At 41.8% G+C, this 23,275-nt stretch overlaps 1 protein-coding gene and 1 non-coding gene across 2 annotated transcripts in view; one reads left to right on the plus strand and one right to left on the minus strand.

The window, feature by feature from the left end:
- COL6A3 (collagen type VI alpha 3 chain) overlaps positions 1-23,275 on the minus strand; it is a 119,024-nt gene that overhangs the window by 22,691 nt on the left and 73,058 nt on the right. The window contains exons 21-40 of the mRNA XM_066630984.1: positions 23,154-23,216; positions 20,300-20,365; positions 20,109-20,162; positions 17,745-17,780; positions 16,504-16,566; positions 15,214-15,276; positions 14,910-14,972; positions 13,690-13,752; positions 13,312-13,362; positions 13,009-13,044; positions 12,848-12,910; positions 9,582-9,644; positions 8,620-8,652; positions 8,449-8,485; positions 8,328-8,339; positions 7,669-8,162; positions 4,630-4,729; positions 2,715-3,413; positions 1,041-1,134; positions 239-318 (exon numbers count right to left, since the gene is read on the minus strand). Coding sequence (XP_066487081.1) covers positions 239-318; positions 1,041-1,134; positions 2,715-3,413; positions 4,630-4,729; positions 7,669-8,162; positions 8,328-8,339; positions 8,449-8,485; positions 8,620-8,652; positions 9,582-9,644; positions 12,848-12,910; positions 13,009-13,044; positions 13,312-13,362; positions 13,690-13,752; positions 14,910-14,972; positions 15,214-15,276; positions 16,504-16,566; positions 17,745-17,780; positions 20,109-20,162; positions 20,300-20,365; positions 23,154-23,216 — 2,233 coding nt within the window. The remainder of the gene's footprint in view (positions 1-238; positions 319-1,040; positions 1,135-2,714; positions 3,414-4,629; positions 4,730-7,668; positions 8,163-8,327; positions 8,340-8,448; positions 8,486-8,619; positions 8,653-9,581; positions 9,645-12,847; positions 12,911-13,008; positions 13,045-13,311; positions 13,363-13,689; positions 13,753-14,909; positions 14,973-15,213; positions 15,277-16,503; positions 16,567-17,744; positions 17,781-20,108; positions 20,163-20,299; positions 20,366-23,153; positions 23,217-23,275) is intronic.
- On the plus strand, positions 16,006-16,118 carry LOC136638375 (U5 spliceosomal RNA). Its single transcript, XR_010793600.1, has one exon. It is a non-coding gene; the product is annotated as a U5 spliceosomal RNA (small nuclear RNA).

The raw sequence follows: 23,275 nt of genomic DNA on the forward strand, positions 1-23,275 counted from the left end.
AGCTGTTTTCCTCCTGAAGGAAAGGTACATATCCTTCCATCACCACAGTTTTTCCAATCAACATTTCAGCCTCCCAAGTTTGTTTGCATTTGCATGCAACAGCTCATTTTGCTCATTACAACAGCAAAGATGTGGTCTTTGTGATTACCTATAGTAAAGCAAGATTCTTTACTGGGTCATTCTTCAGACCCAGTACCTTAAAAGAAATTGGTAAGGGGGTGGGGGATATTGTGCATACCTTCTTCTGTAGGTTTTACTGGAAGTTTCCTGGAAGTTTCTGCTACCGCAGGTGTGGCAGTAACATTGTTTGGAATGTTTCTGGTTGAAAAATTTTAAAAAAATTGTTATATGGGTATGCAGTACTATATTTTCTTCAGGTCATAAAGATCCTCTAGGGTACTTGTTTGAGGTACAAGAATAAACAACAACCCATCTGGTTTTGTTCACTAGAACTCTGTACGAAAACAGATATTTCTCTAGCATTCCTTGACGTACATGATGCTTTACAATTCTCACAAGTTTACCCACAATTTACTGAATTTACAATTTACACAATTTCCATATGTTTCCCTAAATGAAAAAACTTCCTAGATTGGTCCAGTGGATTTCTAGGCTAAACAAGTGTTAAAACAACATTTCCTAAAATGGGACCTATGTTCATGTCAGTGGCCTGAAAGAAAGAAAGAAATTCCTTCGATAGGTAGAAGAGACTTTCCTAAATCAAGGCTAAAAGTCAGTCTAATTCCCCACTACTGGAACTCAATACTAACTTTCCAAACTGACACATAGAGTAGACTTTCCCAACCAAGCCACATAAAACTGGAAATATTAGAGTGTCAATCCAGGAAATGAAACAGACAAACAGCAGTCTGGCTTTTATTGATGCTGCCTGACAATCTTCTATGGAGAAGAAAAGAGAAATGGTTGCCTGCAGCAATTGAGAAACAAAACCCGCAGTTATTTCATGTGAGGCTTGAGTACAAAGACGATCTAGCAACTTTTTTCCTTCCACACAGAATTAGAAAACACACTGAACTTACAAAGGCTTCTGGCCAAATGTTTTGACTGGCTGATCACCCTGGAACCAATCACATTGTTTCCTGACATCTGGAGACAGATAAAAGGCATTTTCACCTAAAAAAAGAAGTAGTTTTCTTTAACAAACATCTTTTCCCACCAAGCCATGCTGTAACAATATAACTCATAATTTAAAATGTGCACAAACAGCCTGCCCTGGCTCAGGTAGGCCGCCTGGCCTGCCCTGCATCAAATACAAGGTTGGAGCCAGTTGTGGCTCAGCCAGGGGCATTGCTTCCCCTTACACCGGGTAAAGCCACAGCAGCCCCATGGGGCTACTCAGACCTGCGCCACCTCAGGAGGTGGCACAGATCCAAGCAGCCTTGAGCTTCCCCAGGCTGCTTGGGAACGGGAATACAATCTGCATAAATGCCAGATTCTGGCCCCACTACCTGCCGCCTGCTGCCCACCACCCACCCTCCCACCTCAAAATGCCTCCCTCCCCACACTCCCCACCCCGAAATGCCTCCCTCCAGCCCTCCCCAGACCAACCAAGCTCCACCAGCCACCAGCTCCCTCCAGCCCCACCAGCCAAGCTCAGCCGGCACATTTGTGCCAGCCGAGCAGGTCCCACGCCTGCCTCCTTGCTCTCCCAGTGGTGCAGTATTGCTACATCAGTGGGCTTGCGCAAGGGACTAGCACCGGCCCATCATCAGTTCAGGATTGTGCCCAAAGTCTGATAGTAAACATGTTGCTATTTCACACAGCTTTGATCAATATCTTTCTGCTCTCATCTCACTGGAAGGAAGTTTAAAGCAGGCTTTGAAATTTGAGACAAATAGGGTGCCTGTAATAAATCTGCTTATTTACAAGCATATAAGTTGATCAGGTATAACTCTTAGCTCAGAAAATTCCATAACAGCTGCTTCTTATAAAACAGGTGAACCTAGTATCCCCCTCCATAGCTTGCAGTTGTGTTACATCATATATAGTCAGTTCTCTTTATATGCAAATTTGCTATCCATGAATTTGCTTATCTGCAAGATGCAGAATTGCCACCTACCTCTCATTATCTGTGACTTTGTGCACTTGGCATCAGCACAATATTAAGAGGCTCAGCTAAGACATGGCTGATGGGGGGGCGGTTGTGATAATCATGTCCAGTCAATTATACTCGTACTGGTAATGGCCCGTGGAGAGTTGTCGGACATATTTGTGTCCACTTCCAGACTGGCTTAGGCACCTTAGGCACCTTCTTGAGGACTCCAGCTGAACCTTCACAACCTTGGCAATGATGACTGGCTGATGATTAGGTCTCTGGAAGGCTAACTGAGGGCTGCTCTGATCAGCAAGAGACAGGTGGTGGAGGAGGAAGAGTGAAGCAACACCTTCCCCACTGCTGAATTCTGAGGCCTTATTGTTGGGCCAGCAACTTTCAACAAGTCAAGGGATAGCCAGCACAGAGGAGGAAGCATCAGATGTTGGAGATGCTGATTATCCTCACTATCACCCAGCCCCAGAGACTTCAAGGTAAGATTCAGGTTCACAAAATTCATAGAGTGTGTGGTGAAGAGTGTTCCTTGGAACCTAACCCCATTTTTCCCAAAGCTCAATGATTCAATATAAGTTATTTCAATATCCATTAGTTTTTTCTAGGCACCTAACTCTAAAGGATAATGAGAACTGACTGTACTTACTGCTGATAAAGGATGGCAAAAGGTTTCCAAAGCGTAGCAAAGGTTCTTCATGGAGCTCAGATGGCTTATCAGCATATTTGAAGAAGACATCATGGGGCTCACTTGCCAAACTATAGATATTCTTGATGTTAATTTTCCTCCCAATGCCCAGGATGATAAAAAAATATCCTTTACATTTAGCTTCTATGACAACCCTCTGAAGGTGTTCAAGTTCCTGGTTTTTATCTTCTCCTGTCATCATCAAGACAATGACCTTTAGATCTCTAGGATTTGGTGCACTCTCAAAAATGTGGCTCATTGTATATTCAATAGCACTTGCCACAGCTCGTTTGCCATTTAGCTGTGTCATTTGGTTCCTAATGAAACCCATCAGCTTGTCTTTGGATCCGTAGTCTGTCAGAGAGAACTCAACTTTGACAGGAGATGTACTTGAGTTTGAGTCTTGATACTCATAAGGAGCATGTTGGACAACAGCCACCCTGGCATGGTGCCGGGATAGTTTTGGATCAGAGCTAGTTTCCAGCTGGCTTACTATATATGAAATGTAATTCTTCATCTCACTGAATTGCAGAGGAGTGGTAGTGTCAGAGCTATCCAGGATGAATGCTATATCAATGTCAACATCAGTAGGAACTGCCCGTCTGTCTCTTCCAAAGGTAGGCCTTCCAAGACCACATTGAGGATCAGGATCACATACATCTAGAAGAGCAAATTTATCACAGTTTAATTATGAATATTTACAAAGACCATCCTTCAACTTTGTCATAACAAGAGAGTGTAGAGACCTACACTGACACATTGCACCAAGAATCAGAGCATCTGGGAGCTTCCACAGAATCCTAAGAATGTACACAGTAAAATCAAATGCAAACATGGCAGAGCCACTGATGTCTGCTTTACATGGCATCTCTTCAGCGATCAAAGAAACTCAGAACAAATTTATATTTCTTTACAATAAAGATGTTGCATAGCAAGTAGAACACTAAAGTGCATCATTAATGAGATGAAAAGTTAAACAATAGAGGGCACAATCCTAACCCACCTTCCATCACCAACATAAGAGCAGTGCAGTTCTGAGGTAAGAGAACAAGTATTTCTTTACTTTGAGGAGGCCTCCGTGACTGCCCCCCAACTCCAGGATGCAGCACATGTCCCATTGGCACTTCTATGCCAGTGCTAGAAGGTTGGTTAGGATTTGGGCCAAAATCACTGTAAAATTACTGCATTATATCACAAACAATGTGGGGTGGAAGCCCTTCTGAATGACATGGGCTTCTAACCGTAAACATAAGAAATGGATTTTAGGCATTTCAATACCAGCTCAAGGCTATAATTGCTGGTTCCATGTTGGTGTGGGCCCAAAATTCCATCTGTATCTTGTATGGACATTTGCAATACAGTGACAGTGATAAAGATAAAGAAGAGGTGATAGCTTCCTGAATGGTTGTGCAGGGTGGAACCAAAGACCCTAATGTTAAAGAAAAGTATGTTAGACCTTTCCTGGCAGGCAACCTTGACCAGTTTACAAAGGATTAGACCAGGGGCATCAAAAATAAGGCCTACAGGCTGAATACAGCCCCTGGAAACAATTTATTCAGAACTGGGCTCTCCCAGCTTGATAATCGGACTCTCTCATATCTTGAAAATATGAACAAGATTTCTTCTGTTATTTGTAGCTAAATCTATGTGAAAATAAAGTGCTTATTTCTGGCCATCATCTTCTTAATGATGTTCTGGCCCTCAGCAGGCGCCATGAATGCTAACTTCAGCCCTCTGTACAAAACGAGTTTGACACCACTGGATTATTCTCTTCCTAAACTGCAATGGGATTAAAACATGCTATATCCACTATCAATCTGAATTGTACAAAAGTAATAGAAGCAGCAATGTACCGGAAGTAAATCAGACACCTTACCTAAACAAATATGGCACGCCAGTACTCGACGAATAGTTTGGTTTAATTGTGCTGCACCGCCAGAAAATACAATAGCTTGGCCACCTACAGTGTTGTTGATCTGGTTTAAACGAAAGGAAAAAGAATAACAGTACTTTATTTGAACTATTATTCAGTGGAAGCAGCTCATGAACAGCTAATGCAAGACGGGGGCCCTGTATCCGCAGATCCCATATCCACTGAATCAGTGCACTCCCCTTCTGGAGGGTCCTCTGAGCCCAGCAGAGGCTCAGAGTGAACCCTAGAGCTAAAAAAAAAAAGAATCACTTTGGGTTTCTCTGTGAAACACAGGAGAAATGTTCAGAGTTAGAAATTAGCTGGTCAGTCTTATTATCCACGTTTGCAATGCACAGTAAACAGATTGAAATTGTTTTTCCCCATTTTCAAAGTGTACAGTTTCAATAGCGCCATTCGATGGAGAGTCTGGGTTATTGCCGGGGGGGGGGGGCAACTGGAGGAAAAGACATTGGAAACTATGGGAGGGTTCGGAGAGAGTAAAAGAAACATGACAACTACCAGCATGGCCAGTGAAGGAAACTGAGAATATTTTTTGTAGTGTGTTGTGCATTAGTATAGTTACGAAGTGACAATTTCAAAAGACAGGAGGCAATTAAATGATAAAACGTAAGGAAATGTCAGAAGTTCAACCTTCAGTGGGTTTGCAGAGTGCATCTGGAATATGCCAGAACTAGTGCCTGTTTTTCTCACTTCCATCTGAACAGAGGTTGTGGGCACCTCTGTTTGGCACACATGTGTCCAAATAGCACTGAACCAGCACTGAACTAGTGTGTCAAATGCACAGCTTGTACTAGGGCCAATAAATATTTTATACAACATATGAATGGGATTCTTGTTCACCCTGTGAACTCGTGCCCATCCCTGTGAATCTGAAACAGGGTTAGTGTGCCGCTTAACAACAGACTGTATAATGATGAACCGTATATTATACGGACCGGTAGTCAAAACACAAAAAGAGGTTCTTAATGAGGCAAACAAGTCTCCCATAGCTTGCAGCAGAGTGTCTGTTTACATAACAAAGAGACTCTTAACAGCAAAGAAGAGGCAGTCTTCAGTAGCCTCAGTAGCTACAATAGCTACAGTAGCCTGTGCAGCCAGTAAGTGTCTGGCAGGGAGAGTCTGTTTACACATCAAAGGCACTAGATTAGGTGGAAAGTTTGCTTAACAACCTAATCACATAACAACGAGGATCTCAGAACGTATCCCTGTTGTTAAGTGGCGCACACCTGTATTCATTGGGGAGCTCAATTGCAGCTCTCTAGAACATCTACCTTACGTTCATATGCTGTTTACCTGGAGTCATTAAAGGGACAAGTAACAAATTCATAAAGGAAGAAATGTCCCCTGCTCTAACACAAGTTACAATACTAAAATTTGAAATGTAAAAGCATTCTGAAGTCCACTTCACAGGGACAGTGCAACTCCATAGATGTGGAGCTACATAGTATGTGATGTGGATCTCCCTGTAGATATGAAGATTTGAACTCTGCCATCACACACCTCTGCGGGGTAACTACACCTGTGAAAATACCATAAGCAAGTGGGGGCTTCAGGCAAATGCACAAATCTGGAGCTGTATCCACACAGATGCATTACAAGTAGCCACCCGCACAGATGTGTCACCACACAGATGTGAATCATGTTGAAGACCCTACCTCAAGTTCTTGAAATTCTTAAAATTAAAGTCCAATCCAATGTCTATGAAAGTCTATGAGTTTCTAGTGTCAGACACCCTGAAGAAACGAGGGTAGGTAGAAGAAGCATGACTTTCATAATTATTAACTCAGGTTTGGGCATCGCTTGGCTCAGATGAGTGCCAGCCAATCTCCTCCAAAACAATGATATGCAGCTGACTGTCTCCTTCCCTCATTCCGACCTCAGCTTACAAGGACTTGACAGAGTTGAGAGACTTGACAGAGTTGAGAGGGCAGGAGGTCTGGTCTAGAGGGTAGAGTCTGCCTGAAGATAACATCCACAAGGTCGCCAGTTCGAGGCCACCGGCACCGTGCGACCTTGAAGCAGCTGACAAGCTGAAGCCGAGCTATTCCATCTGCTCTGAGCGTGGGAGGATGGAGGCCAGAATGTGAAACCAGATCGGAATGAAACACCTGAATGTAGTGGTTCTTGAAAGAAAGAACCTTCTTTCAATTGTAAAAATCCCTATTTAATAAGGGATTTAAATAAAGCCTGCCTATGTAAACCGCCTTGAATAAAGTCTTGAATAAAGACCAAGAAAGGCGGTATATAAATACCTGTTGTTATTATTATTATTATTATTATTGAGTGATACTGAGGCAGCCACATACTGTAGTGTGTATAGACTCTTTGGCTGATATCTAAAGCCCCACTGGTGTGAACTGAGACTATTTCCCCTTGGTCACAGGTGTGCCAATTTCTGACAATTCCTGCCTCCCTGCTGCAACCCTCCCATCAGATTACAGACCATTGTGGTGAGTCCCAAGAGCAGCTTTTCAGGGGGGCGGGAACCACCATTGAGCAAAAAGGATTCCTAAAGTTCACCATGGAACCAGGTGCCTATCATCACTTCCTGAACAAAACATTCTGGATGTTGTGGTTCTTCCTCAAATCTTATTCTGAAGGTTTTTTTAGCTCCTTATCATGTTTTCAAGCACCTCACATGAGGAAGCAAATATATGGCAGTGCCTCCCGATCAGACCTGCAGACTATAAGATACCAAATGCATGCAGACAGTTCATAGCACTGCCAGATACTGCCAGAACTGTGCATGGTCCAGACATGCAAGGCATTTGCTCATCTATGTGAATGAGAGAATGACTCACAGGCAGAAGACAGGCAAAATAAAAAAATTACTAAGTAAAAAGTAATATTTTAACAACTTTTGTTAAAAAGTCTTGAAGACTATTATTCTTACCACAAGGAGGATAGCTGTGACTGAGTTTGACAATCCCTGTTTTAATTTGATAAAATTTCAATGGGGAAGAAAAGTGAAGGGATGCAAACCTGCAGGGCATTTATGAGAGCTCGGTCCTCTCTGGGTGTAAGGAAGACAGGAACAACTCCAGCATCATATAGTTTCATTACAGCCTCATTAAGTTGTGGAGATGCTCTCGTTTGTCCGTTGCTGAAGAAAACAGCCACCTTCCTCATGAGGAACCCACTACGAGCACGTTTGAAGGTGTTTCTGGCCACAAAAGACATTGCAGTTTCTAAGCTTCGCTGTTTTGTTGTCTGTGCAAGTTGGAGGTCCCGAATCTGTTTCAAGAGATTTGACTTCTTTCGAGAATCAGCAAAACGGATCTCAGTTGTAACGTCACTGTTATAGGTCACCAGTGCTACCCGTGCACCCCGTGGGCAGTTGCTCTCAGCAATTGTGAGATTGTTGACAATTGTCAACACTGCTTGCCTCATTCTGTTGAATGCACCTGCACTTCCATCTGAAGATGTATCTATAGCAAATGCCAATTCTGTTGGGTACACTGGGCATTCTCTTGGACCTGAGGGCATATTAAAAAAATAATTAATATTAACAAATTAACTTGTTTCTAAAATACCAAATTCCAAAACTAGTATAAATCAGTACACATTCTTTGAACTTGTCTGCTTATGTCAGTTCTTGATCTGACCACAAACATATCCCAGAAACGAAGCAATGGACTTACCATAACAGCAAGCTGTGAACAACAATAAAAAAAAGAAGAAAGAAAATCAATTAGTTTATAGTTTATGCAGAAAGTGAGCTACATGAACATTTGGGACCAAAAAATTAAAAAATAAACTTACGGCAATTCTGTTTGATGTTGCGTACAAGTGTACATTGCTTAAAAGAAAAAAGAAAGATTTTTTTTTATTTTAAAAAAGGTTAAATGCATGAAACAAGTACAAAAAAATCTTGCCACAATACTATAAAAGTACCATAAATCTTGCCAAAAATACCATTAAAAGGTAACTTACATCTGATGATTCTCCTCTGGTACCTTTAAATCCCTGAAAGAAAGGATTTAAAAACAGAACTTTGATTACAAGATATGTGTTCAAGGCAGCAATCCTGTAAAGATTTCCTTAGAGTAGATCCCATTGAACACAGTGACACTTCTAAGTAAACATTTATAGGACATTTATAGGATTGCTCAGTAAGAGTGCTTGTTTTGTACTGACCTAACCAGGTTCCAATTATATTCAACTTTCTAGTGCTGATGCAGTTGTGCCAACAGGGTGTGTGTGCATGCTGCAGTGGGGAGGGGAGCACTCTTCAAGGTAAGGGATCATTTGTTCTCATACTTTGGGGTTGTACTGCAGATGCATTGGCACTGGAAAGTTGGATATGATTGGGCCCTCAGGGCGCAATCCAAACTGTGCCCTGGGTTGGTCCCTTGCGCCAGCCTGGTAGTGTTCCACTCTGGGGAAGATAGGCCAGCACTGGCCTCCCTGTGCCGACACAAGCTACATTTCCCCCAATTTTTTTTTTGCAACAGCGCATGCCAGCGGAACATGTATTCTGCCAGTGTGCCAGACAGTTAGGATTGGGCCATGAGAGATACAAAAATTATATTTGCATCCTGTACAGGATCATGATTTCCACATCAGCTGGCAAGAGTTAATTCACTCACTGTATTATCATTTCTTCTTCAATCTTTCTTTAAACTATGCACATATGTGAATATTTACGAGTGATACTGTTAAGTCTGAAATGTGCAGAGTAAGCATAATAAAGTAACAACTCTGTCTTTGGAGTTCCTCGTTTCTCCCATGCAGTTTGTTCAGGATAACACAGGATCATCCTATAAGATATGTGGAGGTGAACTGCAATGTGCGAGCTTAATTGTAAATAATTCTGAAAAGAAATTCAAATGTGTTTCAGAATCTCTAATCAAGATAAGCTTCTGGGCCAATCATGTGTATAGCAAACAACTCACCGCTGGTCCTGGATATCCACTCTCTCCCTTTTGACCTGGTATCCCAGGGTTTCCTCCACTTCCCTAAGGAGGAGAAAAAAAGGGTGAATGTGTTTGGGATACATTGTACAGCTGTCCTTATAAGTTATCTGTCTCTGTTTTGAACACACACAGATTAGTGCAATGACTCTCAACATACAGTATATCGTTATGACCTTATTTGCTCTTGCATAAGCTCTTTGTTATCTCTGGGGTTCACCCCTTAAAATTAACTTGGATTGCGCCTCTCTTGTACAGAGAGAAGATAATTCCTTTCCTTGTAGCGTTGTCTCAGATGTGGAAATCCCACTCTAGGCACATTTGTTAGGCATCCACTGTCATTTAGATGCCAACTGAAAATGGTTTTGTTCCCCCAAGTTTTGGGCAGCATTCAATTTAATTTCAATTAGTTTAGTTATGATCTGCTTTATTAAACATGATTTAGTTTTATTTGGGATGAATTTTTTTCAGTTTACAAAAAACTATTCAAAAATGCAACTACAAGTTAATCTCAACACCAATCACAAATATCAATATGCCATAGCAAATTCACATCAGTGCACACATTTATATTTGTATCCATATTAAAATGAGACATCATGTAAGCGACATTAGCAGGACATTCCTTTTCAAATGTCTCCAGACTTTGTCCTCTATGAGGCAGCCCAATACATTAAGCTGCATCCTACGCTTTAATGAAGTGCTTTGTAAGACACAATACTTTGGAGTCCTACCAGTACTTGGCAGTATCATGGTGACTGAAAATAAATCTCAAACTAAATGCTGATATACCAGCCATGCTACTTCTGCCAGGTAACTTCAGTTCAGTTCAGTTCACTTCAGTCATAAAGGGCGAATCCTGACTTCCCTTGGGCCCAGGAGGGTTGTAAGGCATGTTGCTGGCCCGCAGAAGTTGAATCCAGCCTCTGCGCCAATGGAGGGAGTAAGCCTTGTGTTGGCCAACACAAGGCTCTGTGGAGGGTGGGGAGGAGGTGGGGAGGAGGTGGGAAGGAGGTGGGAGGGAGGCTTTCTGGGGTGGGGGAGGGCAGTCCCAGGGCAGGGAGGGCAGGGAGCAGGAGGTGGGGCTGGGATCTGGCTCAGGAGGTGGCACAAGTCCAAGGAGATCCATAGGGGCTGCACTGGCTTTCCCGGGGGCAAGGGGAAGAATTCCCCTTACCTTCAGCCGAGCCACTTTGCAGCTGTTTCTTGCGTTGGATACAGTGCAAGCCTCCAGGCTTGCCTGTTCCATCACAAGATAGGATTGCGCTGTAAGTCATGTCTGTCTCTTTGTGACCCCATGAACCGCAGCACGCTAGGCCCCCCCGTCTTCCACTAACTTTTGGAGTTTGTCCAAATTAATGTTCAATGCTTCGGTGACACTACTTAACCATGTCATCCTCTGCTGTCCCCTTCTTCTTTTGCCAGCTTGAGGGTCTTTTCTAAAGAGCCCTCTCTTCTCATGAGATGGCCAAAGTATTTGAGCTTCTGTTTCAGTATCTGTCCTTCTAATGAACTGTCAGGGTTGATTTCCTGTAGAATTGACTGATTTGATCTCCTTGCAGTCCATGAGGACTCTCAAGAGTCTTCTCCAGCACCATAATTAGAAAGCATCTATTCTTCGGCACTCAGCCTTCCTTATGGTCCAGCTGGCACAGCTATACATTACTACTGGGAAGACCATAGCTTTAACTATACAAATCTTTGTCGGCAAGGTGATGTCTTGGTTTTTAATTAAGTTGTCTAGACTTAATTAATCATAGCTTCCCTCCCAAGAAGCAAGCATCTTTTAATTTTATGTCTGCAATCATCATCTGCAGTGATCTTGGAGCCCAAGAAGATAAACTCTGACATGGTTTCTATTTCTTCACCTTCTAAGTGATGGTACCAGATACCATGATCTTAGTTTTTTAAATCACATTTTGCACTTTCCTCTTTCACCCCCATCAATAGGGTCTTTAGTTAGGTAACTTAAAAGAACTACTAAAAAGGTTTGTTTTTTCTTGTTCATTTTGTTGTAAGTCACCTGAAGGGCCAATTAGGAAAAAGAGGTGTAAATGGTATTAAGAAAATAGGATTCTTCTTGTACACCAGGGGTGTCCAAACTTTTTGGCAGAAGGGCCACATCATCTCTCTGACAGTGTGTTGGAGGTCGGGGAAAAAAAAGAATTAATTTACATTTCAAATTTGAATAACTTTACATAAATGAATATATTAGAGATGGAACTTATATGAATGAATGAAGGTTTCGCAACAGGCCTATAAAAAGCCTTGCACAAAGCAAGATCAGCCTTTCCTTTGCTGCCATTGCTGCATCACAGATCTGAAGCAGCAAGCAGTGGAAGGAGCCATTATCCTTCAGCATAATGGCTCATGCAAGAGGTCGAACAATTGGCCATCACTCTGAGAGCAGTTGCATCAGGCCAGCAGTTGCAAAGGCTCATTGGAGACTGGGGGCTCCCAGAGGGCCGGATTGGGAGTCCTTGAGGGCCACAAGTGGCCTCAGGGCCAGGGTTTGGGCACCCCAGTTGCAGACTGAAAAACCATGAGCAGAAGAAAAGTGTAGTTCTGCAAAAGCTTATGCAAAGAGTTAACAAGGTTGTTTAGCTGTTCTCATGTTTGTGCAAGATGTTTTGCAAATCCTTGCTCAAACAGATAAATGTCTTTGGATTTAGCATCAGTTTGCTAGTATAATGTCCCAGTGCAATGTGTAAAACAGCCCTGTTGTGAACAGAAGTCACTTTTCATCTGCAAAAGAACACTTTTGGGTCTAACTCTATGGGGGCAGAGCTATTGATTTTGGGTACAGCTACTCCATGTACTGAAAAGATTCCCACGTCACTTCTCTGGTAAGCTAGAAGTGCTCCATCTTCTCGGAACTGTTCATACTGACTGTCCTAGAATAATCAATAGTATAATCGGGCTCTTAACATATTTAAACCTACTCATGATGCAAACTATCACAAATGTATTCAATCCTCCCATTGTGGAATGACTGCAATAAATGCACATTGAAGTAGCATTTGTAACAAAAAGAATACCAGTTGACGTAGGTGATAGTACATCTACTTTTGGGTCTTCATGCAATGCTTAGGAAATAATTTAATTCTTCTTATGGATCAATATAGCTAAACAAATAAGTGCAACATGATGAAATTTAGAGCAAATAATTTATAGAAGAAAAATGAATCATTGAAATAAGTAGCCTTTCATGATAATCTTCTGGAGTAAAAAATGGAAAGGTACGTTACCCTGCGACCTCTGTTTCCTTGGGAGCCAGGATCACCAGGATCACCTCTTTCTCCTGGTACGCCCTATTTAAAAAATAGCAATGCATTAACTCTTTGGGACATGATATGCAAGGGTTATTCTGCTTTAGCATAAGGAACATAATTAAGTTTGCCAAAAATACCCTTGGTCCTGGATATCCTGGGAAACCAGGTTCTCCCTGTGGAAAAAAGAAACATGTTGTGGGTTGCAGTCTTAAAATTCATAAAAGCTAGACACTGTTTCCTGACCTGCTGTATAATAACTCTTAATGGAATTTTGAAGCCTCTCACTTCTCCCCACCCGGCTGGATATAGCGCATGCCTTTTTTGAATGGCTGCACTGGCAAGAGAGGGAAGAACAGGATTGTGCCATTTCTGAAGTCAACTGCAAAGTCTGCATTAGAATCTGCAGTTGATCTACATTCATACATTAAGACTGTGCATACCCTTCTGCCTTTAGTTCCTGGTTTGCCAACTCCATCTCGGCCATCATCTCCCTACAAGATGTAAAGATACAATATATGAATGTACAGTACGTATTGGAGCTTAGAACAATTTCTGTGTAGCAAACTTTACAAAGAGATGTGTTGGAAATCTGAAATCAATCTGGAAAAAAACCCAAGAGTTCTTTGAAATAAAGGAACAGAGGAGTTTAAACACAGATAATATGAAATGGATTACAAACCATCTGGACAGGCTTTGCTAGAAGGATCAACCCATCAGAAACTAATCTATGAATCTGCATCATGTTAACAAGGCAATGTGGTTTAGAACCAACTTCAGATTAATCCATTGCGTTTAGCAGTGTTCCCAAAAACACTTACCATTTCTCCTCGTGGCCCAACAGGCCCATTGGGTCCCTTTGGACCAGAATCACCAGGTTCACCCTGTAATTAGAAATGATTACTTGAATTTTTGAAACAACCTAATGTACTGTAATGAATATTAATCAGGAAATCCTTGATTTGAGCATTGCCTCTGCCATGTTCAATACATCCACCAAATTTTTAGAAACCCACCAGTAAGAAACAATAACACTGAAATACAATATCTATTGCTGCCACCACCACCATCCCACCGCAAAAATAAGACAATAAGTAGGAAATTACATACGTTAAAAATGCATTTTTCACTATGAAAATAAAAGTCCTGCCCTTTTTGGAGCGTTGGGAAAGACGGTGTTTAAATCATTTGAAGCCCTGACTAGTAATGGGCAAATACAAATGCCCCTCTGCTTGGAAATGGCAACTATTTTTAGAGAAGTCTAAAAAAGTTTACTTTTCCAAAATTCTAAATCAGCTTAGGGCGCAATCCAAACCTGCGCTGGAGCAGGTAAGCAGGAGGCTTGCACTGCATCCAACGCAGGTTCGTTGGCTGCAGCGGCTCAGCCTCTTCCCCTTACCCAGCCCAGTAAGGGCTGCTGGCTCCAATGGGTCTCCTCGGACCTGCGCCACCTCTGGAGGTAGTGCAAGTCAGAAGAAAGTGGAGTGGCTTGAAGCTGCTCCATTCTCTGCGGGGACAGGGGTTGGGATCCAGCATAACTGCTGGATCCCAGCCCCACCCCTGGCTCCCCATGCACCGGCCCCTGGGGCCGCCCATCGCCCACCCTCCCTCTGCCCAGAAATGCCCCCTCCCGCCTCCTTCCTGCCCCACCTTTGCCGCTTGTGTCAGTGCGGGTGCGCCGAGGAAGCCGCAAGGAAGCCACTGTGGAGGCTTCTGCTGGCCTCCGCACATCGACGCATCTATATACGCTGGCGTGGCTTCCTCCCACGGAAGCGCAAACGTGCTTTATGGCACGTTTGCGACCCTCCTATGCTTGGGCTTGGGCCAGCATAAGGCACAATTAGGATTGAGCCCTTACTCTACATATTGGTTACAGAATATACAGTTGACTTTAAATTTCACCTACTTCTCATCTAATCTCTGAGCAAGCAACATATCAAGATCATCATCATGTTTCACAGAGGCTGAAAACAATATTCCCCAGCTTCTAGTACTTCTAGGTCTCTATCATAAAGAAGACACCAGCATTTTCACCACTCACCTTTTTGCCAAGAGGACCAGGCTTACCACGTTCCCCTACAGTCCCAGGTAGACCTCCACCACCCTGCAGAGATATGTGAAGCTTAGCTATATGGCAATAGAAGTCAATCATTTAAAAATAGAAAACATCAACATACATTACAACAAGAACCGAATTTCCTGTGGAAGCTTCCATATAGCACTGGGAACAATAATCATCTTCAAAGGCCCCTCTGCCCCACAACCCCCTTCAATCTGGTAAGCTTAGCAAATCCGTTGGACTCTGTTGTTATTTTTATTCCATAAAAGGTAATGAAGAATTTTACCCTTGGGCCAGGGATGCCTTGTTCTCCTCGAAGACCTGGAGTTCCAATCTGGCCTGGTGGTCCCTGTGTAAATAAGCAAAAATAATAATTGAGACAGAACATATTCATAGTAAAAATGGCCCTTTGTAAGAGATAGACAAAGCAGTTCAGGTTTTCCTCGAAACAATTTGAAAAAAGTCTGAACCGAAATCTGATTCAGAACCTTTATTGGCACATAATAACAAATATACATTTGATAGCATAATATCAATACCCCTTGCCTGCATAAGTTATATATATATATATATAAAGATTCATTCTGATATAATATATGGCTCCCTGAATACATTACTTAAGAATCAAAGCAACCTATTTAGTGCAGAATTTGTCATTTTCCACAAGCAGTTGCTGTAATATTGAGCTATTCATCTGGATCATTAGGGAGGAGAGACTTAAGAAATCTTGAGCTGGTCTCTTGTTTACGAATACAGTATAACAATATGTGAGGTGAGGTCAACATCACCCGACAAGCAGTTGCAACCACGCAGAACCTTCATATCTGCCCTAAGAACATTAGAGGGAAAGGCATTTGAACACGCTAACATAAATGTCCGTCTTTCTCATGGACAATGGAGAAAAAAAACAGATAGCTGGGCCTGCTGCCATAGTTTATCATAAGATGGTAATGTAATGGGGAACAAGTCCTATTGGTTGCTGCCATGAAATCCCGTCTATCAATGTCTAGAAGTCTGGTTGTCAATAGTCTAGCTGTAGTGGCTAGTGAACCAGAACCCAGTAAATCAATTGAGGCCCATTCTCTGGTTTCTCCTCAGATCGTATAAATCTTTCACCTTTTACTAAAGATTTATGTGGGGAGAGAGAACTTAAAAAGAAATGGATTATTTACCAAGCTGTGTTGAGGCTTGAAAAAAGACTTTGCCAGCTGTGAGGTGGATCTGAGATTCTTAAGCTCTGGTTTGGAAGCCCAGTATGAGGAGTTTGTCCCTCCTCTGTGGGAGGGAGGAGGAATTCAGAGCCTCCCAAATTCATTTTGAACCTAAACTTGAAAGCACCTGCACTCATTGCTGAAACACAACCTAAGACTAGGACTAACTTCTGAAACTGTGACATTATTCTTTCCCTGTTATGAGTTATAAATCTAAACAACTGAATGAAATTTACATTTTTCATTTAAGAATTATGAGTATGCTTGTAAGATGAGACTAGCATAGCTACTTCCCTAGCATAAGTTACAATATAATAGGAAGATCCATTCTTTACTTTTAGGAATGAGTTGCAGAAGTTCCTCACCTGTGGTCCTCTTGCACCCTGTTCTCCTGTAACTCCTCTTGGACCTGGACCACCTTTGTTTCCCTAAAATATAATACAGTAGGTCAGTGGACCTGATAAAATGAAACAGATCAGTGATAACTTTATGAAAGATAAAAGAAAGCACCACTTCACACAATTAACTATGGAATTCACTACTAGAAATTGTATTGAAGGTTGTGGCTGTGGCTGTGTACCTACAGAAGTACCTGGAAACAGGAGCAGATGGGAGTTTTCTGCTACAGAAAAGCTCTGTTTCCACAAGTACACTTTGTAGTTTGAATTCTGCTTCTTCTCTCCTGCCAGCTATCGCCCCCATCCCTTAGCTATTCTTCAAGCAGTTGTCCACATCGTTTTCATTTTCAAGCTACTTGTATGTTTAGGGGTGCAAACATTTCCTCATTGTTCTTTTACTTTGTAAGCATTTTACAGTTCTTTACACTTTCAAATCAATCTCATCAATTTTGTCATGAACTTATTCTCACTAAAAGGAAAGATGGTCTATCCCATAGAGAAGGTGAACTAAATTTTGCTGTGTGATGTGCAGATGTCGTTTCTCTTTTAGCAATAATGAAAGCAAACATTTAAACTTGTGGAAGTTGCAAATGGTACAGTAACTAGTGTGCCCTGGGTTCAAATAGACTTGTTGTCAGGATAAAAAGGAGAGGGGTAAAATCATGTAACAAACTAACAGGAAACCAGTTTCTAAAAGAATATTGAATGTGTGGTAACTGACTTGCTTCACTGAATTTCTAGCTTTATCATGAACAGGTTTGCAGGAAATGTTTTCCAGACATAGGATCCAATATAGGTGTGATATACTGATGCCTGTACAATATCACAACTGCTCTGTATGAACGTGAAATGTACACGATGGGCTTCAAAACAGATTCTTCCAAATGAACAGTTGCTTCTAGTATGTTAAGGTTTCCATTTATGTCAGGGAGCCTGCTAATGACATGTCATTCATTTTGACAAGACATTTATGCATGCATGGAGAAACAAGATTTCAAAAGGTGATCTGCAACTAGAGGTGAAAAGAACTTGGAGAAAATGTTTCAAAAGTAAATCTGCCTAAATACAAATTTACTTGAAAAAATTTCAATTTATATTCCCTTAATCTAAAATTATTTTAGAGTTTCCAGCTATGATACTAGTTGAATGTCTTTACTTTTAGGGTAAAAGCATAACATCTGGCATGTTGATTCTTAACACTCACTTACTTTGACTCCTGGTGATCCTCTTCTGCCAGTTCCTCCCTGCAAATGAATATAACAAGATCACAACCGTTATACAATCTTTCTAGCAAGGTTTATTGTTCTATTTTCGTAATGCCCTTCGCTGTATAGTCTGTTTCATGATTCTTTAATAAGCATCATTCTGTATGCTTCATGTGGAAAGCAGAAGCATTCCTGGAGGGTGGGTGAATGGGCAAAATGCTACTTTTGCAAGCTGAGGTGCCTCAATGTGCCCTGTAAGCTGCCCCACCTCCTTGCTATCAGAGCCATTCTGAGCGGCAAGAGCAACTCGGAGGAAAGATAGGAATGTGGTCAGGCTGTACTTGGCTGTACTCCTCCCACCTAGTTCAGGTTTCTGGTACGCACCTAAGCTCTAAGCGATTGCCTTGGCTTGACTGTCTCTAGCCCCTAGATGCTGCTTACCAGTGGGTGGCTACTTTCTCTCCCTGACTGTTGGTCCCCTTGCAACAACCACATTTTGTACACCAGGGAATACATCCTTATTGCACACTGCAATTTTGATCTGGGGTCATTGATGTACTGAAACTAGATCTTCAAATTTGGATGTTGGGAGTTCATGTTTTCCATGTGTTCCCCCTGAGATACGTCCAGGACTATGTTTACTGCACAACCTCTTGCCAAAGCGTTACTTGAATGTTGATCTGAAATTCACAATGTTAGTGGAGGAGCAACCCAAAGCGCTACCAACTCCAGTCAATTCAATCTAGGAAACCCATCCCTGCTCAGAGCATCCCGGGAGCAGGAAAGCACACAAGGGAGAACATGAAAGGAGACACACAGGTTGGAATTTATTTATTTATTTGTTTATTTAATTAATTTTCAAATTTATACCCTGCTTTATCTTCCTACCAGGCATTCAAAGTGGCTTCCAAATACAGTAAAAAAAAATAAGCATAATAAATTTTTAAATAAATATTAAACTCCTAAAATCCAGTAAAAATCTACCTAAAAAATCTCATTAAAAACCAAGAGCAATAAAAAGCAAAAAAACCCAGTAGCACCATATTATTATTATTATTATTATTATTATTATTAACAGTATTTATACTGTTTATAACACCATAAAACATAAAAAGTATAAAAACACTGAGTATCCATATTAAAAAACTCAAAAGGCCAAAGGAAAAAGAAATGTTTTAAGCCCTGCCAGAAAGCCTCTAAGGAGGGAATGGTTCATAAACTAAGAGGGAAGGAATTCCACAGAGTTGGTGCCACTTTGGAGAAGGCCCTACTCTCCCACCTCCATGGGCAGTGGCATCCTGATCAGATGATCAGAGAGGATCAGAGAGGATCAGCTGGATTGTATGGAAGAAGGCGCTTTATTAAATAACCCAGCCCCAAGCTGTATACAGCAGGAGTGTCATACAGAGAGCCAAACAGAGCCAAATGATGCCTGCTGAAGGCTGGAAGAGATGCCATTAAGCATTTTGTGACCAGAAATTAGCACTTTTTTCTCAGGAACTCAGTTGCAAATAACAAAAGAGAAAATATGCAAATCTTGATTATATTTTCAAGATATGAGAGAGTCTAATTATTGTGTATTTGCCCCAAGGGTGCTGGAAAACACAACCCCAGAGAAATGAAAGGCTACTTTCACTATCAGGAAACTCACAAAAGAGTTACTTTATTATTAAGAGAGCGGTTTTTTATATTCCTTTTTAAGTGTTCAAGAAACTCTCAGAAAGTTTTTTATATTCCTTTTTAAATGTTCAAGAAACTCTCAGAAAGAAAAAAATACAAAAATACTAAATGTTGAAGTAATTATGTAGACATGAAGTCATTATATATGAACAGAACAAAAAAATTTTAAAGGTTCAATCCTAAATGTACAGAAGTAGGAGAAGTAACTCCTACTGAAGTCAGTGGGGTTTACTTCTGAGCTGACATGTATTGGATTGCATTGTAATAACTGTTTCTTAAAGCTATGCACCAATTTCAAAACCTAATAAGTAAACCATTTTAAGTGAAAATTAGTCATATGTATAGGATCATTTTTTTTAATTCCTGAAAGCTAATGAGCATTACTATTTCTGTGATATCCCATATTTTATATAGCAATTCATTTTCAAAAGAATGACCAGTACTTTCCATTTAGCAATGGTTGTCTACAAATGCAGTGACTAAAAGCACAATCTTATGAGTTCAATGGGACTACATCCCAGGTAAGTACATATAGAATTGCAACCTAAAATGCAACCAACTTTACATCTTTATTTTCTAGTTTTGATGCACTTTTGACTGACCCTTGTGAAGTTATTTCTTTATTGTTACACTGGGAGCTACAGTCACTAAAAAACAAGACAATTGAGGAAACAAGACAACACTCACACTTCTTCCAGGTCCTCCTGGTCTGCCTGGTGGTCCATCTCTTCCAGGTTCTCCCTGGGAAAAGCATAATACAGTACACAGATTACTCATTACTGAAAGAGCAAACAGAAGACAACACAGGCATCGAGGAAGCTTTCTGTCTGAATTATAGATTTTACTTGTACTATATATTCAATGAAAAAATATTTTACCGTTGGTCCAGGTTCACCCCTTGAGCCCCCGGATCCTTGTTGAGTGTTACTAATTCCTGGCGTACCCTGAAAGCAGCAGAAAAACAAATGAAACAGGGAGGCAAACCTGTGTAGATTGCTCAATGTAGTGGATAGTATTGGATTTAGGGCCCAATCCTACACTAGTCCAATGCCAGCACTGAGCCCTAGCTCAGGGTACTGTAAATGTGCCATAAAGCACCCTCAGAGTAGGGCGCGCAGGCACTGGGCCCAATGCTGGCAGAAAGAGGACGTGCCACTGCCAGGGGTAAGTGTGATTGCCAGGCAGCGGTGTGGCCTCGGGGTAGGGGGAGGAACTGGGGCAGGAGAGGGTCAGGATCAGTGGATCTCTGCCCTGCTGTATCCTGAAGTCTGTGTTGGGGTGAAAGGCACGACACAGAGTCTCTCAAGTCTGTGTCAGCAAAATAACCGATGCAGACTTGAGAAACCCCATTGTGGGGCTTAGGGCTTTCCCTGGGGAAAGGGACAGAAATTCTCTTCCCCTGAGGAGGTTGTGTAGACTGCCGAACAGCGTAGAGGTAGGTGGGGGTGTGAGGGGAGGTGGGAAAGAGGCGTTCCAGGGTGGGGGGAGGTGGAGGGAGGGTGGGGAGAAGGTGGGGAGGAGGCATTCCGAGGGCAGGGAGTGGGGTGAGAGGGAGGCAGGACCGGTGGAGCTTCGTTGCACCAGATCCAGAGCCTCTGTGATTCTTGATTCAAGAGCCTCTGCACGGCTCTTGATTCTACGCTGACATTTGGGTCACCATTGCAGGGCTACTCTAAAGTGAGTAGAGTAGGGGAGAACCCAGGGGAGAACCCAGGAGTAGGGGAGAACCCAGGAGAAGGGGATGAAAGTCCACTTCTCCAGAGAAGGATGCAGTGGCTGCCTGGAATGCACAGGATGAGGCAGCAGCCATTTTTGGTGCCGCTGCAGCCTCGCACACTGGGCAGCTCAGGATTGAGCTGTAACAAATGACTTAATGACTTCTTAATGACTTCTTACATCACAAAGGTCAGCAAGACTGTTGTCACTGCTGACACTCGCCTATAAGTCGACCCCATAGTCGAGGGCAGGTTTTGAGCTAACATAAGATACATTTTTATTCTTTTTAAAATTCTGGTCTTCACCACCTTTTTGTAAACACTCTCAGAGTAAGTGCACTGTAAACTACATACCAGTAAAACAGTGGTTCCCAACCTGGTATTCATGTACTTCCAGGGACACTCAACAGGACCTTTAGGGGTACTTAAAAAAGAATGGCAGAATGGCAGAAAAAGGCAGGTCATGCTCCAGAATGCCTTGCAAGGACCAGCAAGGCAGGAAGGGAGGTAGCTAGTTGGCTGTGAAAGCCCCACCAATAGCTAGTTTTTGGTCATCAGTTCATCTACGAACCAGTGATTGAAAACCAGCACAGTAAAAAAAGCTAAAACATAATATGGAAAGTGATCAATCACCCAGAATTGCTCAGCACACTTCTGGTGCAAAATAAATAAACAGATAAAAAAAGAAAACACTGTGATGAATACATGAAGTCTGGGTTTTCATAGAGAGGAGATGAGGGCTTGTATTATTACAAACATTTTGCTAATATGAAGGGTACAATTTATTATTGCCAAGGGATATGCAAGTGAAAAAGGTTGGGAACCACTGCAGGAGATCCATGAATCAAATCCACCATTAAGGTGGACATGAGGAGAACCATGAATCAAAGACACCTTTAAGATGTCTGGTGTGTTAGGCCAGAAGCTCTACATACAACATACAACCCATAACACATAACTGAGAGTGTGCAATTCAATTCACAACAGAGAGATGAATTTGCAACCCTTTTTACTCAGAAGTAGACCCACTGCTTTCCATGGGTTAACACCATTCTTAAGTAATGGTGCACTGAATTGTAGCCTGGGAAGGAGGGTCCCATCCTGGTGTTTCCAAAAACAGACCTGCTTTGCAAGCATTTGCGAAGCAGAACCAGGCTGCAGCAGAAGGAAGAAGAATAAAAGGTTAACTTTGGCTGGAATGTCCCTGAAAAGTAACTATAGCAACTAAGGAGGTGCCTGCCTGAGCTGAGTAACAGATCAGCTGAGAAACAAACTGTTCAGAGTTGAAAGGGTCTGCCATCTGATTGATCTGGAGATAAGGCTAAGTGATAAGTGGAGCTTGATTACTTGGCAAAAATTTCAAGTACTATATGTGAACATTGTTTTTTAAATGGATTTGCTTTAATGTGATTTTTGCCATCCACATGAGTTCTGGGAACGGAATCCTCGCAAATAATGAAACTCAACCAGTATATAGGCTACAAAATTAAGATGTTAATAAATGAACTCAGATTTTGAATTGCATTGCTAGGTGACCATTTACATCCAACTGCTCCCAATGAAGGACTTATTTTTTAATGCAAAAATGCAGGTTTTCAGCCTCTCCAACCATCAATGGCTGTTGTAAACAGTATTGATTTCTATTAAAGGTTGGACCAGATTTCAGTCAGCTCAGAAAAGGCAGCTATCTTTATATATTATGCTGAGGAATGCGGACACCAATACCCAAACATTTTAATATCAGGAAGAGACTATTTGGTTTCAGCTTGGTGTTCCCTAATAAACTATTTGTAGGGAAGCCAGGGCATTCTGGGGTCTATTAGGGAAGTGGAATAAAATTTATTGCTGCTTTTATAGGCTACAAAACTGATACAGTTATGTTGGGAAGTTCAAGACCTGATATCAAGACCTTTCTGCTTAATAGAGAAAACTTCTCTGTAATCAGAATCCAGTTGTAACATGTGCACACTGCCACAATCTGATGTGTCATTCATTTGTAATCCTTCTGTGTATATACCGAGTCTCCTCGTAGTCCACGATCACCCTGTTCTCCTTGTTCTCCTTTGACTCCTCTGTAACCCTATAAGGGTATATACATAATATCACACAGTAGAAAGGCAACTTTGGCATTCTGGAATC

Source organism: Tiliqua scincoides, chromosome 1, assembly GCF_035046505.1.
Source record: "Tiliqua scincoides isolate rTilSci1 chromosome 1, rTilSci1.hap2, whole genome shotgun sequence".
Taxonomy (NCBI): domain Eukaryota; kingdom Metazoa; phylum Chordata; class Lepidosauria; order Squamata; family Scincidae; genus Tiliqua; species Tiliqua scincoides.